The sequence below is a fragment of the Melopsittacus undulatus genome, chromosome 7 (genome assembly GCF_012275295.1).
Source record: "Melopsittacus undulatus isolate bMelUnd1 chromosome 7, bMelUnd1.mat.Z, whole genome shotgun sequence".
Taxonomy (NCBI): domain Eukaryota; kingdom Metazoa; phylum Chordata; class Aves; order Psittaciformes; family Psittaculidae; genus Melopsittacus; species Melopsittacus undulatus.
In genome coordinates this window covers 55,705,898-55,725,514 of record NC_047533.1, presented here as the reverse complement: position 1 = coordinate 55,725,514, position 19,617 = coordinate 55,705,898, and the positions used below count along the sequence as shown (strand labels likewise).

General features: G+C 44.2%; 2 protein-coding genes across 5 annotated transcripts in view; both read left to right on the top strand.

Annotated features, from left to right (window-relative positions):
* The first annotated feature begins 901 nt into the window (after positions 1-901).
* On the top strand, positions 902-16,563 carry SMIM19 (small integral membrane protein 19). Of its 3 annotated transcripts, none has more exons than XM_031048520.2 (3): positions 902-1,102; positions 1,213-1,337; positions 14,998-16,563. In XM_031048520.2, the coding sequence occupies exons 1-3, from the start codon at positions 948-950 to the stop codon at positions 15,048-15,050; spliced, it is 333 nt and encodes a 110-aa protein (XP_030904380.1). In that variant the 5' UTR covers positions 902-947; the 3' UTR covers positions 15,051-16,563. The 3 variants fall into 3 exon arrangements, with proteins under 3 accessions (XP_030904380.1, XP_030904379.1, XP_005148676.1); XM_031048519.2 differs by having other exon boundaries at positions 14,992-16,563; XM_005148619.3 differs by lacking the exon at positions 14,998-16,563 and adding an exon at positions 2,565-3,475 and having other exon boundaries at positions 905-1,102.
* The window catches only part of SLC20A2 (solute carrier family 20 member 2), a 58,198-nt gene continuing 42,460 nt past the window's right edge, over positions 3,880-19,617 (top strand). Inside the window, exon 1 of one of the 2 annotated variants that reach the window (XM_031048517.2) lies at positions 3,880-4,133. The gene's annotated coding sequence lies outside the window, so the exon portion shown is untranslated. Of the gene's footprint in view, positions 4,134-7,667; positions 7,822-19,617 lie in introns of those variants that run through there. The other variant, XM_031048516.2, reaches the window with a different exon arrangement.

Here is a 19,617-nt window from a genome sequence, read left to right as displayed (position 1 = left end):
GGCACACACACACACACACACACAAAAAGGAGGCAAGATTTTTGAGAAAGTGCTGTTTTTATTTTGCAACCTAAACTGTCAAATTTAGTTGCTGTGTGAAAATCAAAAGCTTGTAACAATCTGAACCTCTTCTTCTCTTGCCACCACACACCACTGAGCTACACAGAATCATAGAACCAACTTGGCTGGTGAAGACCTTTCAGGTCATCAAGTCCCACCACTACACCAGCACTGCCAAGTCCATCACTAAACCATGTCACTGAGGGCCTCGTCTATGTTATTTCTGAACACTTCCAGGGGTGGTGATTCCACCACTGTCCTGTGCAGCCTGTTCCAATGCCTGAACACCCTTTCAGTGAAGAAGCTTTTCCTAATATCCAGTCTAAATCTCCCCTGGCATAGCTTGAGGCAGTTACCTCTTGTGTATTGCTTGTTACTTGGGAGAAGAGACCAACCCCACCTCACCACAACCTCCTCTCAGGTAGCTGTAGAGAGCAGTAAGGTCCCTCCTGAGCCTTCTCTTCAGGCTGAACAACCCCAGCTCCCTCAGCTGTTTCTCAGACCTGTGCTCCAGACCCTTCACCAGCTTCCTTGCCCTTTTTAGGTCCCACATGATTCCACTGCTACAGAGCGGGTGAAGACGCTACTGCCCGCACGCCTGCCAGACTTCCAGAGCTGCTGTATCCACACCTCCACCCACCTTAGACGCTGACACCGTGAACGAACGAAGACTGTTCGTTCCCCTGGGACAGAAACAGCCACCTACTTGTGTCCTGCCCCCAGGGACCGGTAACTGAAAGGGGAAACAGTGTATGGTGGGGGTGCGGGAAGGCCTCACACCGCCCCTCAGCACCACCCGCCACGGTGCACCGCACACCGGCCCCGACTGCTCTCCGTGACGTCACTTCCCCCCGCCGCGCGCCCGCCCCTAACGGCCGGTGCAGCCCATGGCGGCGGTGGCCGCCGGGGCAGGCGGCGGGTCGGCTGCGCTGGGTGACAGCGACAGCATCGACTACTCGGTGCACGAAGCGTGGAACGAGGCCACCAACGTGTACCTGCTGGTGGTGCTGGCCAGCCTCGCACTCCTCGTCTACGCGCGGCGGTGAGCGCAGGCCGGGGAAGGCAATGGGCGAGAGGCGGAGCGAGGGCTCCCGCCCGGAAGCGGCCGCACCGGGTCGGGCTTCTCACAGCCGTGTCGCTCTCCTCCCGCAGGAACAAGAGGAGGATCATGCGCATCTTCACCCTGCCCCCGGCCGCCGAGACGCCTCCCGAGCCCAACTTCTACGACAGCATGAAGAAGATACGGCTGCGGCAACAGCTGGAGATGTACTCCATCGGTAAGTGGAGGAAGGGAAGAGCGGGCTCTCCCCTCCCTGGGTTGCCTCGGCCTGCAGGCCCTCGTGCGGTGGGGACACCCCGGCCCTGTGGCCCCACGTGAGCAGGGATTGAGGCGTGAGGAAGCATGGAGTAAGGGAGGGAGCAGCCAGGCGATGCCCTTCTAGGTGTCAAAGTAAGGCCGATATTGAAAGTAAAAAGAGCTGGGAATGCCCGAATATTACCAAAACGTGGATGGATTTGTAACAGTTGACAGGACTGTGGAATTACAAGTAATTCAACTTTGTAAATCAAAAATAAACAGGAATTTTACTGTGCTGATAAGTGTTGTCGCTCCCATCTTAACACTGAAGGTCAGGATGGGAGTAGGAAAGAGCCCCATGCCTCTGATACTCTGAGGTCCAATTCAGAGTACATCTGTACTTGCTTCACATCTGCCATACATGCATGCCTAGAGGGAGTATGGGCAAGACATACTGAATGAGTTGAAACCCACATTTTAAATGTAAAGATTAAATGCAAAGGTTCTTAAACCAAGCTGTTGGATTTTTTTAGAAACAGAAAAGAAGGCCAGGCTGGGGAGGGCTTTGGGCAACCTGGTCTAATGGAAGGCATCCCTGCCTATGGCAGGGGGTTGGAACTAGGTGAGCTTCAAGGTCCCTTGCAACCTAAACCATTCTATGATTCAATGAAAAAAGGATGTCCTTCCTACGGAAGAATGCCTGCTGGCATGGTGTTTGTTCCACCACACACAACTCTTTGATCTGCCTTTGCCTTGCTAACCAGATTAATTTTGGAGTCTATGTAGTTGTTAGCTTGTGGCTTATGTATTGTGGAGGAGACGAGTGATGTGGGGATCAACTGCATGACTAATAAGTCATTCAGCTCATCTGTAATAGTACTTCTGAAAGCATAGTCTTTAATTATTTTTTTTCTTTTTTAAATGAAAAGGCCTAAACGGAATCATAGTTCTCCACAATTAATTTAGTGACATTTTGCGATGACCCTACCGCTGCACCTTTCCAAGGCCATACATTAAAGGCCTAGTTCCACCCGGTGACTGAAACTTTGCCTTGTGTGGCTAAATGGTGACGTTACATTGTCTAATCTTAAGACTACTTGATTGTTATCCTGTTTAGACGCATGTGTATATATAGGTATGCATACACACACACACACATACACAATAAATGGTATAATCATTGTTGACCAGTGTTTCTTTTTTTCAGCAAGGAAGTATGAACAGCAGCAACAGCAGCAGCCACCAAAGCAGACTGAAAGTGTACAGCTCTCAGTGGAGTGAAGCCAACAGTTGTAGGAACTCAGGAGACATTTCCAGTGCTGATGATAAGAGCCAGTGTGGAGCTATTTCCGACACCTTTTAGTTGGTGCAGAGTTGAAGGCAAAGGAGAAGGGAAGGGGACTTTCCTAAAGTTTGCTCTCTGTAGCTTTTCTCTGAGCCCCGTGAAGCAAATGGAGGGCGTACTGAAACAGTCAGCATGAAAGCACCCAACACAGGGCAGACCTGCTCAGAGAAACCTTTAAGGGTACAGAAGTGCAGTCTTACCCATGTTTTAAATTATTTCTGTCTGCTGGCATCTTGGAAATTAGCTCCTGCCTTCTCTGGTAACAGCACCCTAGAGAAAGCCAGGCAGTACCTGTATGCCTGCAAACTCTCCTGTTCAAATCAGTGTTGAATTCGCTGAATGCATTCAGTGAATGTGAATGAAGACATTGTGGCCTTACTGCCTGGTGAAGGGGAACAGCATTGGGAGCCAGGAGTGTCATAGGTGGCAGTGCAGAGAGGTTCTGCTCTGTGTTTATATGGGGGTGTGTATGTAGTGCTGTGAAGCTTTCCTGGAGGCACTTTGGGATTGTGAAGTACACAGTGAATTGCATGTCAGGAAGACACTGAAAGCCAATATGATACTGTTAATAACAAAGGTGGTTAGCTTAATTTAGTTCCATTGCCCTAAAGAATGGGATTGTCTATGGAAATCTGCATAAAGATGGCAGCTTAGGAGAGACATCACACCCCCATTATTTTTATTTTCTAGGTAAATCACAGAATTGGTTAATTTAAAGAATACTGCAGAAATTACTTCTTAATAAAAGCATCTAATCATGACAACTACTCGAAGATGTATCATGTTGTAAATCCCAACCAAGTGATTGGCCAGGTAATGAACAGAATACTAAAGAACAGCGTAGGGAGATGTGAGCATATGGCCAGGAAGAGGGTTTTATTTCCTATTCCCTTATAAATTCAGCCTTGGAGCAGTAGTAAGCACCACTGCAGTTCCATCCGGGCATGAGGAAACCTGGCGTTGTTCACCAAAGGGTGTTTATAAGACGGCAGTGATCCATGGGTTGGCGCCCGGGGGGGCAGCAGCGCGGTGACTGGGCTCTGACAGGGGTCGGTCGGGCGGGCTGCTTTGCCCCGAGGAAAGGTCCCCCTTGGGTGAGGATCTGCCGCCCGCGCCGCGGAAGCAGCCGGGGTAAGCAGCGGTGCCACCATGGCTCGACGGGGCAGAGGATGCCTGCGGAGCCCGTCCCTTCCCACGTTACTCCGGCAGCTCGGAAGCCTGGCTCCGCGCAGGCTCCCCGCTGCCTGGCGGGACAAAGACCCAACTCCTCTGGGACCCCCGTGTCTTTCCGTGTCCAGCCTCCTGAAGGAGCGTTCTGCCCCCTCTCGGCGACCTCACTTCCTGCCGCCGCTTCCGCTTCCGGGCCGTGCCGGCTGCTGTTACCGCTGCCGCCGCCGCTGCTGCTGCTGCTCGGAGGGCGCCCTCCGGACGGTGAGTGGGGCCGCGGCGGAGCACGCGCGGGGGCGCCCCGCCCCGTCGGAGCGGAGAGGAGCGCATGGCGGGCGGGAGGGAGGAGAGGAGGGAGGCACGGGGGCCGGGGGGGGCCGCTGGGCCGGGGGGGGGCCGCTGGGCCGGGGGCGCTTCCCCGTCCGCCCTGACGGGAGGGCTCTCCGCGGGCTCCCGCCGCTGCCGCAGTGTGGTCTGGGCTTCGGGAGCGGGCTCTGGAGCTGGGCAAACCCGGGCGGGCGGGCGGAGAGCCGGGGGCGCGGCTCAGCTCCTCCGCCGCATGGCGCGTCTTTTGTAGCGCTCGGCGGGCCGCTGCCCACGGCAGCCAGCTCCGCATGGCCCAGTGAAGCTGCGTGTCAGAACGAACCCCTTCCTTCCGGCTTACTGAACTCACCCCTCTGCCTGCCTGCCCCTAGTGATCCTGTAATTCATAGGTGATACAACTGCTATAACAATTTCGTCTTAGCCATTATCCAGTTAATTTTACTTACAATTGATTAATATCGAGAGGCAATAAGCAAGCAGCGCTGGGTGCGCCGGGGAGTCTCCACCAAGGACGCACACCGGGATCTTTGGGATCTCTTATACTTCTCGGTCTTAGGTTTTAGCCAATCCCGTCGTCTTCTTTACCTGAATGTCGACGTGGCCCCTTTCCTTTGTTTTCTTGTTTGCTGGGGTCTTTCTCCCGTGAAGACGTTGCTGAACTTTCTTGGTAATGTATTAACAGAAGAACGTTTACAAGCTTACCTGTAGTCTTAACATTTTGTTCTATACTTTATGTGGTTATTTGCCTAGTACCCAAGTTTGCAACATCTTGTAACAAAATGTATCTTTTGGTTATCTAACCTCCTTAAACCAGTCAAACAGTTAAATAAAAATGCCCTTTGAAAAACAAAGCGATTGATTAGGAGAGATTATCCCCTTTGTTTCTCCTTCCCTTTCATAATTTGTATGGACAGGTCACAAAGGAGGGCTGGTTTCACACAAAGTGCAATGGCAACAACAAGACTCCGAAGTTTCTGACACGAATCAGTCCTGTATATTTCACACAATGGATTGGGTTGGAAGGAACCTTAGAGATCATCTGGTTCGAACTGCTGGTACGGCAGGGACATCTTCCACTAGACCAGGTTGCTCAAAGTCCCATCCAACCTGGCCTTGAACACTGCCAAGGATGGGGGCAGTCACAGCTATGCCGGTGTCTCACCACCCTCACAGTAAAGAGCTTCTTCCAAATATCCAATGTAAATCTCTCTGCCAGCTTAAAACCATTCTTCCTTGTCACTACGTGCCCTTGTAAAAAGTCCATCTCCAGCCGTCCTGTAAGGCACCCTTAGGTATGGGAAGCTGCTTTAAGGTCTCCCCAGAGCCTTCTCTTGTGCAGACTGAAAAAGCTCAACTCTCCCGGGTTGTCCTCATAGGAGAGGTCTTCCTAAAATTGTAACTTTACAGTTTTCCCATTAGCTGAGCTGAAGCACCATGAAGCACTTAGAAATCTGGAGTGACTTGCAGCTCTGCTTGTGTTCGTGGACCTGAGGTAGTGGCACAAATATCTCACAAGTTTGCTTGGTGAAGGCAATGTGTTTTTAAGGAGAATCAACAAAAGCAAAAGCTTTTCCCAGGCCTGCACCTTCTTTATATGTTAGGTCATTAGGAGAATGCTGCCTGTGCTGTGAGTGAAGAGCAGGTCATGTTTTGTTTTCCTGACTTATGTGCAGCTATTGAAGTTATATCCCAGCAAAACTATACCCTGCTTTGTTGGAGGTTTTTATATTTCAGTTTTACAGTACAAGTATGCTTTGGAACAGAAAGTGCAGTCAGCTTTCGAGATTTTACCAGAAATTTCTGCAGTAATTTTTAACAGTTAACTCATGATATTGCACTTAGGAAAAAAAATGAGCTTTCTTTACTGGTAATAAAAAATAGGTGCCTAAAAGCACAGATAAGAGTAGAAGCAATAGGTCTTTATTGTATCCATTTGTAGTACTTGGGCTTGTAGGCATGCACAGTCAAGAACGGGTTTGCAGAGTTGTTCATGCTGAATTGTTAGATGTTTTGGATGGGGAAAGCTTGTGACCTTTAAAAAAATTGTGCCAAAGTTATCTTTGGTTTCGTTTAATTTTGAGAATGCTGTACAGAGGCAAATCTTTGCAGCTTACCCAGCACTGTTTAAAAAAGCTACTATGATATGTAGATTTTAAGCTGATCACAAAAGCACGTGAGGGAACTGCTTTCAAGGCAGTTAAACCTTTGTGTCTGTAAGGTACTGCAAAAAAGCATTAACAGGTGTCTCTCAATTAGAACTTGGGTATTCTTGAGAATTTGGCCACTGTCTTGTGCCAATGGGAGCTGCTGAATAGTCATATCTTTGTAAATGAAGTCTGCAGATGGAGATACAACCATGACTCTATTCTGATGTGAAAACTATAATCTGTCAAGTGGTGGGAAAGTTGTCTCTCTTCTCATGACTACAGTGTGGCTGGCTAGGTTTTATACTCAGTGCTGCACAGAAGATCAAAGCTTTCCAGATAGAGCTTTATAAATTTAGTGACAAGGCTCAAGAGGGTCTTAAATATTTAAGCTATGAGCATGGCTGTGTTTAATGCTGAAGACATTGTAAACTGTGGGCCTTGTAGTTAAAATATCTTTCCCTGTGCCGTGAGCATTTTGTGTTTCAGTCCGGTGTTACATACCTGGATAGTGAATTGGCGTGTGCCAGCTGAGCCTAGATGAGAAGGTAGCCACTAGCAGCTGCCTTGGTGCCTTATGGCCATAAGAGTTACAAATTTTATTAGTGTGGTGCTTAAATGGTTCTATACTTGCTCCCAAACTTCACTTCCAAAACAGCCTGATGAACTGAGGTCTGCAGGGAAGCCTTCGCTGTGCCACTTGCACTGCTTACACCTGTAGAAGCTCTGAAAATGAGGAGAAGATTCCATTGCCTTTGTGTGAGGACAGTTTGTGGGCAAGTGTCTCCAGTGCAGTGTAAAGTTATTCACTGAGAATATTCTAACCTGTGATGCATCTTTCTGTAGCTTGCATTTTGCATATATATGATTAAGCAGCATTGGCCAAAAGCCTGGTGACAGCACAGGGCTCTGGAATGTCTCCCTGTTGCCTGGGCAGTTTATTCATGTTAGCTTATTTCCTTGAGCATAATCGCTCCTTTTAAAGTCCTCCTGAACTCAGGAGTGCCGCTGCTATTGAGTAAGCTGAAATTATACACGCTGCAGAGAGAAAGGTGGGTATGTTGCAACTTAACCTCTCTGCCGGAGGAACTGAAAAGATTTTGCCCCAGCCCTAATTTCTACATTAAAGAGGAGAAAATTGTCACTACGTGCCACCTTCAATGGGGAAGAAGCGCCTTGATGGAAAACATGTTATTAACTTTGTGATGTCCTTGGCCTGTTGTGCCTAAAGAGCAAGAGCGCTTGGAGGAGGCTTGCTGACAAAGCGGTTGCTTATGCTCCAGATCGGAAGTAGTGATCAAAAGACATTCCCTTTCCCCTCCAAACACAAACTGTGTTTAAGTCATGGTAAGGAACCTGAGTGATGTCACCTAGTGTATCAACGTAGTCACTCAAACAAAAAGGCAGCACTTCATCTTGTCCTTGAGACAGGGCTGCTGCTGGAGAGCAGAAGGTTTCAGTGCCTCAGGCTCCTGAGAATGGAGGTAAGATCCTTTACTTTGCAGACCCATTTCTGTTGTGGCTAAAGAATGCTAAGAAGTTTCTTGTAGTCTAACAAGCTCCATCAGGAACTGGTGTGGCCTGAGTCGGTGGGACTCCCTGCTGGCTGAGGGACAGATGCTGAGTACTACCAGCGGTACTGGCTGCTGGCAGAGCACCCCAGAGCCAGGGTGAATGTCTCATGAGAAGTCTGTTGCAGGGGAATGGAAACCAGTGTTACTTCTTCCGTGACAGAAGACAAGAAAGGTGGAGGAAAAAGCTACACTGTGTGTTAAGAGCAAAAGGCTCGGGATTTTTGTAAGCAGGAAAAATCCTGCCTTAATACCCCTTTTTTAACTCTTTGATTAAAAAAGGCTGATGAAACTTCTTGGTGCTCAGTTGTCTCTGAAATCTGTGTTTAAAAGGAAAAGGCTAAGAGCCTTTCTAAGAATGAAGGTGTTTTGTCAGATTTAGCAAGGAATGTCTAAACCTTGGGTGTTACTTTAATAAAAATAATTTCTGATCTTTTTATGGAATATCTAAACTCTGGGCGTTACTTTAATAAAAATAACTTCAAACTCCAAGATTAACAGAGTTGCTAAAAGGAGTTAGTTCTTAATGAGTAAAACAATAAACTGAACTTGGAATTTCTGAACCAAGCCCTAGAAGGCAATTTGTGGCAAAAGCTCCAGGAAAGGGGAAAAAAATCTCATTTTTATAAAAAAGCCATATAGCTTCTTTCTCAATTATAGTTAGGCACTGCTTTGAAAAGTGATTCTCCCCTTGCAGAGGCCTAGGAATGAGATGTTTTAGGGGAACTGGGTTTAATTTTAATCCAGCAGTAAAACGAATTAAGAATCCTAAAAAGGGGCTGCTCAAATTAGGGATTTGCTGAAATTGGAGCCTGAGAAAGTACATTTGTACATCTGAAGAAAAATTTAGATCCCGAGCCTGTGAAGAAGCAGTCCTTTTGAGTTTCTGATAGAATTGCTGGAACTGGTTTTGGACATCTGTGATATATAAAAGGTATGCATGGACCTGTAGTTTGCTCCCGAGAAAGACCATGGTTTGGATAAGATTATAGAAACACTTGTTTCTTCTGTAATGAAATAGAAGGAGCGTTTTGAAAGGACTCAGCTGGCAGGACGGCTGTGTTACTTTCCGAAATATCCTCTGGATCATCCTGGAAACACAGTTTGTAATATGCTCTTGACTGACAGCATAGGGTGTGAAGCATAAATTCCTGAGCAGGGAAGATGTATGTTGGTTGTGCAATGGGAGCCTCCATGTGATGTTGTTATTTATGGTGCTTCTCTCAGATGTCTTTCTGGGACCCGAACAGCTGCTGTGAACTTTGCCCAGCACAAAGTACTCGTTATGTTTGAATGACTCTGTTTTGCCGTTGCTCAGGTTGTGATGCACGCTCTGGTGAGCGATAATAATAGAACTAACTTCTGTGACATCGGTTGTAAAAGCAGAGCAGAACTTAGGGAACCCTTTTATTGATTGATGAAAAGCTTGAAAGAATATAATCTTCTGTAGCTTTGGTGTCAGGGAGTGAAAATTCAATACATCCAATTTCTTCTTTTCATACTGTAATATGGAAGGAAGGATGGATGGATTGACAGAAGGGAAAGACTTGCTTTTTCCTTTCAGAGGGAAGGGTGGAAAGGTAGAGTCAGAAGTGCAGGCTTTTTCAATCTTATCTCTTTTCTGCATAACGGTCTGGTCAAGTGGCAGCAACTGTGTTTGCAGGAGCTTTCCCTTGCTTTGGTAAAAGAGCTGTGGCTTTTTAAACATCATGCATTTTGATGTGGCAATGCCATTGCTAAACAGATGCAAATCTACAGTCAGATAAGGCTTGGAATAATTGATGTTCTTAGCTCAACTAAGTAACCAAGTTCACATGATCTGTATGAGGCCAGTGGATTTTTTTTTCTGAGGCAAAGTATGTGCTGCTTGTATCGCACATTTATTTAAAGCTAATTTTAGCACAGCAGATTGAGAATTCTAGCAACCAAAAATACCGCTGTTGAGTCCGTTAAAAGGTTTCCTTACCCAAACTCTGGGTTTGTGTGTGACAAACAGAAAATATCACATCTTTTTTACTTCATGTTCAGTAGCGACCCAGAAACAGTGAAAGCATTGCACTCAAGGCCTCCAAGATTACTTTTGCCATTGCTGATGGGGGAATTGTTCTGTATCATTACTGTCTTCTCTTTCAACCTCAGCAAATCTTGAAATGTCAAAGGCAAACCACTTGCTGGCTGATCAGAGGTGCTGGAGATGCTGGTATGGCAGTCCTCTGATACTTGTGGCTTGGACTGCTCTGAGCATTGCCTAAGAGCAATGAGTGGGAGTATGCAGTTCAGTATTGTCTTTGCACATGTGAGATAGAACAGGAAAGCATTTATGGCCTCTTAGAAAGTGTTAAGGTTATTGGCCTGGTACAAAGTTTCTGCAGAAAGACTTCTGGAGAGGTACTGAACAGCATGGGGAGGTCATTGAGAAGTGTGCAATGAGACAATGAAGTTATTACGAGTTGTGATTTTTTTTACTCTAATCAGTGTATGATCCTCAAATGGAGAAAAGAGCTGCATATGGTTGTATTACTTAATGAGCTAACAGTTGGCAACATGGTGCTTGTTACCAGTTCTAATAGTGCTATTTTGATTATTAAAGAGCGCCATTTGTTTATGGACCATAGGCTGGCACAGGAGTTTTCCCTTGATCGATTGCTTGCCTGAAGATCCTTCTAAAGAAGGATGAAGTAGTGTAATTTTCTTTTTGGTTGAAGCAAAGAAGTATTCTTGTGTCGTAATTCACCAGTTCCAAGCCTGTAATCAAAAAAATTATGACAAGATAGTGATGGCTATGTGGTGTTTCTTACAGATATTGTAAAAGCTCTGTCATCTCCTTGGGGGGCCATCTTCCCATGAGATATCATGTAGACATACCTATTCTTTCTCTCCTAAAGACTTTGGTATTAAGAACCTGTGGCCTGGGGGCCAAAGTTTTAGCTTCAGAGGCTGGAAGAAGAAAATTTAGCCCAAAGAGATACTGAAAGCTGGACAATGTTTTGTGGACATGAGAAGATCCTGAACCTCAAGTTTGCCTTAAGAGTCTCCCTTCCTTGTCTGTTGCTTGCCTACACCATTATATATGTGTATATATACTGATTTTTGGTTGAATGAAGGTGTGGCTTTATACCTTGATTCCTTTTGCAACTGTTGTGTGAGCAGAAATGGCAGTGACTAGTCGCACTGGAGTTTTAGTAAGTACTTGGCATTGTAATCATAGTAAATACATTGTGAGCTCATCCCGAAGTAACAACACAGGATAAAGTTACTATTGCACGGAGGAACCTGCAGTTCACAAGAACATCAGCCCAGGGCAAAATGGGATTGGTTTTGCTTGGTTGGACACTGTTGTTCTTTATTCAGGCATGGAGATAGGAGGGGAATTCTTTGCTCAGAGGGAGAGGTTCCTGTGTGACCTTGAAAAGCCCAGCATGGTATGCTTCTCTGTTCTTGTATAACTAAATGTATCCAAATTTGTCAGGGGGGTTCAAAGAGAACCACAGAGGGTGAAACAGTTTGCTTATAAGGAGGGCAGCTGTGGAGTGGAAAACAACAGAAAAGTGAGTTTGAAAGACCTGGAAGAGGCGGAATGTTGTTGGAGCTGGTAGGGGCTAGCTAGGATCCCAGCAGTGTAGCCTATAGAAATGTTGCTGCATAACTGATAGAAGATGCTAAATTGTTGCCTGAAAGGCCCTCAGATTATGTTCCCACTCTGTAACAGAGTACAGTATGGCATGGGGGCTCATGGCACAAGCCAAGCTGGAGCACTTGGAAGGGTAAGAGAGGTGGTGAGTTGCTGGGTTAGTTCTCATAGTGCAAGAACAAAGGGATGTTTAAATGAAATTGGAAATTGGAACATTTGAAACCTGGCATAATTATATCACATTACTGAGGCTAAAAGTTTAGTTGGGTTCCAAGCAGACCGGGACATTTATATATATACAATGACAATGTCCAGAGTTGCAGTAAATAGGATTAAAAGTAAATTAAGCATATTAAACCTGCATGCTAATTGATGAGGTTAGGAAGGAATTTCCCCTTTGGGCGAATTGCATCATTGTTCACTACTTGTGCTGTTCCACCTTATGAAGCATCTGGTCCCGATCACAGGAGGCATGATTCTCAAACAGATGGACCAGTGGTGTGACCTGTTGTGGCAGTACTTAGCTTATCCTGCCTGGGGAGGATCTTGTTGAAAGGGTTTGAGAAGCATTTTTATTTTTTTAGGGTTTTCTGAGGCCACCTCTACTGCGGTTTATGTCTGCTTTTCCAGTTTTTATTGGTGAAAGAGGACAGCTGTTGACCACATGCCTTTAATGAATCCTGAGAAGTGCTGCTAACATGTCAGCAGCAGCCCCTAAAGATGGAAGCTGTGATGAGCACATAAGGCATTGCTGTACTGCTCAGTAAATTGAAAAGTAGCTCTGTGAGCAGCTGAACTAGTGAGGATGAGTTCCCTGCAGCTTTCTCAGTTTTGGTGGCACTGTGATACCTTAAGCATCTTCCCTTCTTTGTTTTCTTTACAAACCAGTGCTGTTAGGATCCTTGATTTTTCCAGCAGCATAGTGCCTGAGCAGGCTCTTACTGCCTTGTAGTTCTTGGGGTATATTTAATCAAAACATGATGTATCCCTGATGTTTATGAACTGGGCACATGGCTCAGGGGACTACCTTGGTTATTTATTCCATAAGCCTGTTGTATGAATTGAGCACTTGTGAAATCTCTATCCTTTTCTGACAGATTAGGTTGCAAATGGCCTTATAAGTTATGTCTCTGCACATGGGACAGTCAATATGGTTATGCAACCTTGGAAAACAAGGAAAAACGTAAGTATTCCAAGCAAGTTGCTGTGGAATACTTTTTCTCTCAAAGCAGTTAGGGGCATAAACAGTTACACCAAATAACGGAGGTGAGTGTGCCTTTAAAAAATGAACTGTTTAATCTGAAGACTTTCCCCAAGGTATAAGGGAAAGGCTTCCTTGCCAAAATACTGTAATTGAGTTAACAGTCCGGGAGGTTACTGTGTTTTGTTACTGAGCTACAAAATTCTTCTGCTGGTGTTGGCTGCTGCGAAGATCAAAGTCAGAACCACCGGCCTGCCAGTAAATCGTCTCTTCAAAAGAAAACTGGAAATTCCTTGGTTGTTTCAGGTGACAGCTGGTGTCAGATCTTTCTGACAATAAATAATCTTTTTCCGCAGTTCTCCTTCCGCATGCAGCAGTGAGCAGCCGGGATGTCTTGTAATCTGTATGGTGCATATGCTGAGTGTAGACATCTGATTAACGAGTAAGGATGTCAATAAGAAATTGAACTACTTGTCTGCAGTTAATTTCTGGTGCTCTGAGAGAATACGGAGTTATGATGATTAGGGAACAGTGAAATTGTGGTTTCTGTTTCTTGCATACGGTGATCATAATAAGAGATTAACTGGCATAAAATAATTGGGTGGTATCTGGACATGTTGTGGATGTCCTGCTGATGGGACATGTGTGGCTGCCTTGGCTTTTTGTCCTCTGTAAATCTGTGGTAGTTGCCTTTCCTGAGTAAGCAATAGCATGTTTCTCAACAGCAGGAATGATCACTGAAGGACAGGTTTTCAGGACTGTTTGCCTACTAAGCACTTTTAGGGGTAAGGACTTCTTCAAGAGTTCAGAATTGAGGGAAAGTGTATTTTTCTTTGACATATAATCCCTGCACTGCAAATACATTTCTGGCCAGTTATTTAACAACTATTGTTGCTGCAACACCCAGAGTGTTGTCAGAGGGTTTTTTGCTTGACCATCCAAGGCTCAGTTATCATCTCTATTGCAGTGTGCAAGAACCAAAGCCAAGACTCTTTGTGCTCAGATAGGACTCTGTCTCTACAGCTGTCCCTCATTTCTCATGTAAGAAAGTTGAAACAAACCATTGTTTTGCTGGGATGAGTTGGCAAAGAAAGGACTATGCTGTCTTTCTGAGTGAAGTGTGCCCTATGTATGGAGCACGCTGCTGTCAAGTGCATTGCAGAAGAAAGGAGGATTTCAGAGGGAGGTGGAATTCTGAGAATTCGAGAGGGTAGCTGATAAGAGGTAGGATCTGCTCTGCCTCTGCTAGGAGGAGATTTTGGTGCTAATGTTTATTTTAAAATGGGAGAGATAAAATTGCTTTCATGCTTCTGTCTCTGAGAGCTGACCGGCAGGACGGTTTTGGTGCCTGAGGGCTTGATGGCTGGGGAGCTTGCAGAAATAGTTTCTCCTGCACCCCCTCATCCAGTGTTTGGGCAAAATCATGAGGCAGGCAAATGACTTGGGCTGGCTGTTTGGATGCAAGATGGCTGTGTCTCCATTTTGTTGGATGAGTCATCCCTCTGCCTTTTTGTTATTAGACTCTGAACAGTGCTGCAGTTGGCTGTGGGCCCGCTCGATCCTAAGCTTTGGATGGCAAAAACGGATAAGCAAGTCCCCTCCACCCTGATCCCAAGCTTTATGATGCGATTTTAGGGACAAAGACACACTGAAAATACATTAGGCCTTTGTCACCTTGTAGTTCAGCTACTGTAATGCAGAGGAAGCATCTCCAGTACCTGTTAATTGTGTTAAAAATGCAACTATATTGTGGAAGTTGGGTAGGTCAGGGAGCGATGGGAAAGTAGAGGAGAGGCTTACATCTTTGTTTTCCATCTCATCTGTGGGCTGGAGCTCTACGTACTTGGATAAACGGGTCCTGAGTAAAGATAACTCGCATTGTTTTCAGTAGCAGATAAGTTAGTAGATGGGTCAGTGGTTTCTTTTAGTTGAGCTGGCTGCCGCAGACTAGTTCTGCAAGCTTGGCACCCGATGATGTTTTCCACAGTATGTGAGGCTAGCTGGTACAGGATTTTTCCTGCTCGTCATGTCAGGAACAGAGACGCAGATTAGGAGATTTCATTGGTCACCCCAATTTTGGCACATGATGTTTACATACCTAGTTTGGCAAAACTTTGCTTTTCTGAAATTAACTCTTATTTCCTAAAAGGAACTTGAGTGAAAGTTGGGATTTTATTAAAGACACAGAGGCATATTATTATTCATCTTTCCTTGCTTCATCCCTGTGATGTTTCCTGTTTTGCTTCTTGAGATACAGGTGTCATGATGAGGAGCTTCTCAGAAACAGAAGTGGATGATGAGTGGAGATGAAGAAATCATACATTTAAGAAGTTGGCTCAAGTTTCCGTTACAGGCATGGAAAGTTTCTGAGACCAAGCCATGTGAGAAGAACATGAGTAAAGAAGAGGGAGATGTAGACCCAGACTTTCTAGAAGGGATTGCAGGATTTGAGAGAACGCTGCACAAACGTCACGTAGTTTGCTTGCTTATTGATTTACCTGCACCCCTGGATTGTAACACTTTGTTTGCCTATCTGTTTGGAAGTTGAAAAATCCCCTCATATCTGTGTCTTTAATATAATCATGGCTTCAAGATTGTTTTAGGAAGAGCAGAACACTGCTGTAGTTTTGATTTGTGGATTAGATAGCTTCTGCTTTCTACTTGAAATTGATTTTGCTTTTCTGTAGAAGTGTGCATTGAATATGGAGAAGATCAGACCATGACCATTATGAAACAGGAAATCAAGGGTTTTGCTTGCATTTAATAAACAGCCTTTGCATATAAAGTGTGACAGGTGCATAGGTAAAAGAAAAAAAGATAGTGTTAGTCCTCTGATTTGAGTAATGCTGTCCTTAGATGTCATAATCAAATATTCATCAGGTCAATCTTTTTTATTTGACTGTTGGTCACAATAATACTCCATGTAGGTAAGATTTCTTGGCAGGGCTGCAGAGCTTTAAGGTCACATTACCTAGTACTGAGTTAGGGGAGAGCTTTTCAGAAAGGTAGAGGTTTCTTAATATCTTGGCTGTTACATGAAATATTATAAGGAAACACTAGTTATGCTAGTCCAGCAATTTACAATGCTGGAACGTTGTAATATGAACAGACTTAGTTGTAGTAAGTCTCTGATACGGAGATGCTAAGACTTCAACATATATATATTCAAGATATTTAAAATTAAATATAATTTCCTATATTGGACAATGTTGCTGGAAGAGCAAAGAGCATCTTTATTTTTCTTATGAACTCTTATCTGGTGCTTTATCCTTTAATAAAAGGCTATGGTTATTTTTTTCATGCTGACTGAGTATTTGGCCTTTAAGAGTATATAATTAGGTAGAAGAGTAAATGCAGTTGTTAAAGAACTGTTTTTCTAATGAAAATAGTTTGAAATCATATAATTTTAGTTTCTTCCGAATAGATGTGATTAGTGTGTTGGAAATAGTTTTATAGTGGATATAAAGGGAACAGTTGAGAGACAGTGGCTGAGAATGTGTCCAGCTATTTCTGTAGCTAACGGTTACATTTTTTCATTCTCTTTACTTAGATATTTCCATACAATAGAACAGCTAAATTAGAACTGGATTAAAAGAACTATTTGCACTTAGTAATATTTATATTTCAAAACAGGTTTTATTGTACAAATTCATAAGTAAATCACAATGACTGTGAGAAAATCCTAGCCTATATTATTACTTTGATAAAAATTTGGATATGGGATAGTGTTGTCTGTATCATATACAAATGTTTGAATGGATTTTTAGCTGCTGAAACTGAAATCAATAAACTTTAGTTACTGTTGTTAACTGGAACAAGTAAATCTGCACATTTCTGTTTTCTTCATATTACCTCTGCCTCTACATTCACCTAGTGTTTCTTTCAGCATTACTACTTTCATCATATTTTGCCTTCTTTAGATCTACCCATGAGGTACTCTCAGTGTGAGTTCTTGCATGTTCTTGTGGAACACTTTCTTGATGGAGAACTGTGCCTCTGAGTATGTGCAATTACTTGCTGTTTTCTGAATAAACCCTGGAGAATTCCAGGCAAAATAAAAGCCTAGGATTAGTAGAGTAGCTAGTGGGTTAGTTCATATTTTAAACATATTTGTCAGTAACTGATGATTGTGTTTTAAAGTCAGTACAGATACAGAATGGTCTTCTGCACACCTAAATTTCACGTCAGATGAGTGATAATGGTTTATCCCTGATTGAATGCACATTAGTGAACAATATGGTCTGTGTTCTAGGTTACTTTGGAGAATGGTAAATACTTTTGCTTGGTTGAGAAATTTTTTTAAACTGGAAAGGGTTGTGTTTATTTTAGTACCTTAGTACTTCAGGTTTGAAAGAATCAAACTTCCAACACAGCCCAAATTGATTGTAATCTGTGAAATTATTTATATTACATGAAGTGATTCAAAGGTGCTCTTGTCTGCTGAAGTTTTAAAGAAAACAAAATCAAACTGTGGGGGATAATTGGTTAAACACCTGGAGACTGTGTTGATTGAAATATTAAGCCCATTTTGGGAGTAATGTATTCCACCATTTCTGAGCAACTGTTTTCCTCACATCGTTTTATTCATTTGGTGTAAATCAATATCTGGTTGATTCAAGGCTGAGGAACTAATTGACAGTAGAAAAGATTGCATAATTAATTTTCCCTTTTTAATTTATGTGTAGGAGACATGGAAGAGGAGACAATTTCTGAAGGTCTTGGTGACTAGAAACAACCAGTTGTTATAGATTCCTTGTTTACTTCTTTAAAAGAGAAAATACTCTATGTACTTTTTTTCCTGAGCATTCAGTGCTCTTTACCTGATGATTCATCTGCTCATTTGTTTTATAGGTATCAGGGAGTAACTTTTCCTTATCAGTATAACACCACCATAGCCTGTGGTCCCTTCCAGGTCTTGCAAGAAATGTGCTCCACGTGTGCTTCCATACTCCAAGAGGACTCTCTTCATGTGGCATGTTTGTCGTATCTGGCTTATTTTTATTTCTTCTTTTTGGGTTATTTTCTTTTTTTTTTTTTTTTGCTTGATTTCTCCCTCCCCTCCCCCCCCTCAATACTTCTGCTCTCTGGGAATTTGTGCCCTGCCTGGAAGTGGTGTGGCCCTTCTCTCAGTGGTTGCGTGGAATGATGAGGTCTGTGTCAGCGCTGTGCCATTTTCATTGTTGGGTAGGGAAATGCATAGGTCTAAAAAAGTCCCCATTCAAGCCTCAGTGGGTATAGCAGGACCCTGGCATGGCTAGCTCTAATTCTCACCCTTCTCCAGAAAAGCAGGAAAGAGGAAGGGTTCTTCATGGAATCCCCTTTGCTATTCCTGACCTTTTCAGGAGCATCCATGCTATCTTTCTTCCACCGGGTGACCATTGGTGTGGTGTAATCTGTCACTATCATCAGCACAGCTTAGCTATAAACATATTTTTCAGAGGATGAGGCACACTAGCCACTGGCACTGTTTGCTGGTGCTGTGTACTCTAAGAAATATGTTCTGCTACCTTAAGGACTTTTTTTTCCCTTTATAGAGCCTCTGTGTCAGCAAGCAGATAAATTCTAGCTGTTTGGGCTCTTGTAATGAATAAAGGTGCTCGGCAGTTTACTGGAGTCAGTGTGTGTCCTGTTATCCTGCCCATACCTTTGGGAAGATTCTTTGTGCTGCACGTGGATGTAAGCACTGGACCACTAAAGTACAAAAGCTAATGTTACCAGGCTTAGCTCCCAGGCTAGGAAAAGCCCAGATAAAACATGGAGTCTTCTCCCCATGACCAGTAGCTCATCTGAGAGAGAGAGTTTTGGTAACAAGATCCCTGACAAAACCACTGTATTAAGCTGGTTTGTAGGTCTGCTTTTCCTATGATTTTTGATTCTAAGTCTCACACAGGGGAAGCATTGAAGCAGCTAGCAACATTTTCCTTTGTAGAGGATAAAGCCCAGTTTCTCCTGACTTGCTTCACAGGATCACATGCCCTTAGTAAGTCCTCTTGGAAGGGTTTGCTGAGCCAAGAACCCAACTATGGGACATTTGGTCATGCTACACTGGTGATGATTTAATTCCTAGCCAGTGTGACAAATCTGTTGGCCACCTGTTTTCACCAGCAGCATTGTCAACCTACAGTGAAGCAGATGGCATGTTAATTTTTCCTTATAGGTGGAACTCAAGGTTTTTGCTTCATTCTCATGCTCTTCATGTCTAGCAGCAAAGGCTACAGGAGATAGATGTGGACCATTACATGGATTCTGAAGAACAAAGATGAGCAGCTGTTGGGTTTTGAAGGGGGAAACATGCCTCTTAGTTGGCAGATACCATTCTTTGCATGGTCTCCAGACAGTATTGGGCACAGTCGACAGCCTTCTGTTGTAATATTTGGTTGTTATTGCTATGAAATGAAGCTTCCATTGCCGTTTCCACCTTTGTATTTTTATCACTGTAATACAGGTAGAAAAGAAACCCAAACCAAATGATTTCCATTGCCACAATGTCTTGGCCTCATCTATTTCTACTTACTCCCATAAGCCTGATCAGCACCTGAGTGTCATTGTCCCTTCTCTCTTTGGTTATACCCCTGGTCCTTTCCTCCTTTTGGCATTCAGCTGCTCACTTCAGCAGTGCTTGGTGTTCTGTCCTGCTGGCCACATTAATTTTGGAGTTTGTCAGTGAGAGCCAGCCAGTGTGGTTTGGCATGTTGGTAGCTGCTCTCACACTCCGGCTCCCTTTGAAGGGAGAGGATTGCTGGACTCAGGGGAGCCCCAGCCATCTCTTCTGGCTCAAGAGGAAAAGGCTCCACCGCGGTTATTCTCTGAAACCCAAACCAGAATGGAAATGGCAGGCAATCTGGGGCTTGAGGTGTCACATTTCCTTTATCTGGAA

Bases quoted from the DNA above. Each gene is read 5' to 3' on its own strand.
- SMIM19 (XM_005148619.3), top strand. From the start codon at position 948: ATGGCGGCGGTGGCCGCCGGGGCAGGCGGCGGGTCGGCTGCGCTGGGT. The intron at 1,103-1,212 runs GTGAGCGCAGGC...CTCCTCCCGCAG, and splicing joins CTCCTCGTCTACGCGCGGCG to GAACAAGAGGAGGATCATGC. The intron at 1,338-2,564 runs GTAAGTGGAGGA...TCTTTTTTTCAG, and splicing joins GCTGGAGATGTACTCCATCG to CAAGGAAGTATGAACAGCAG.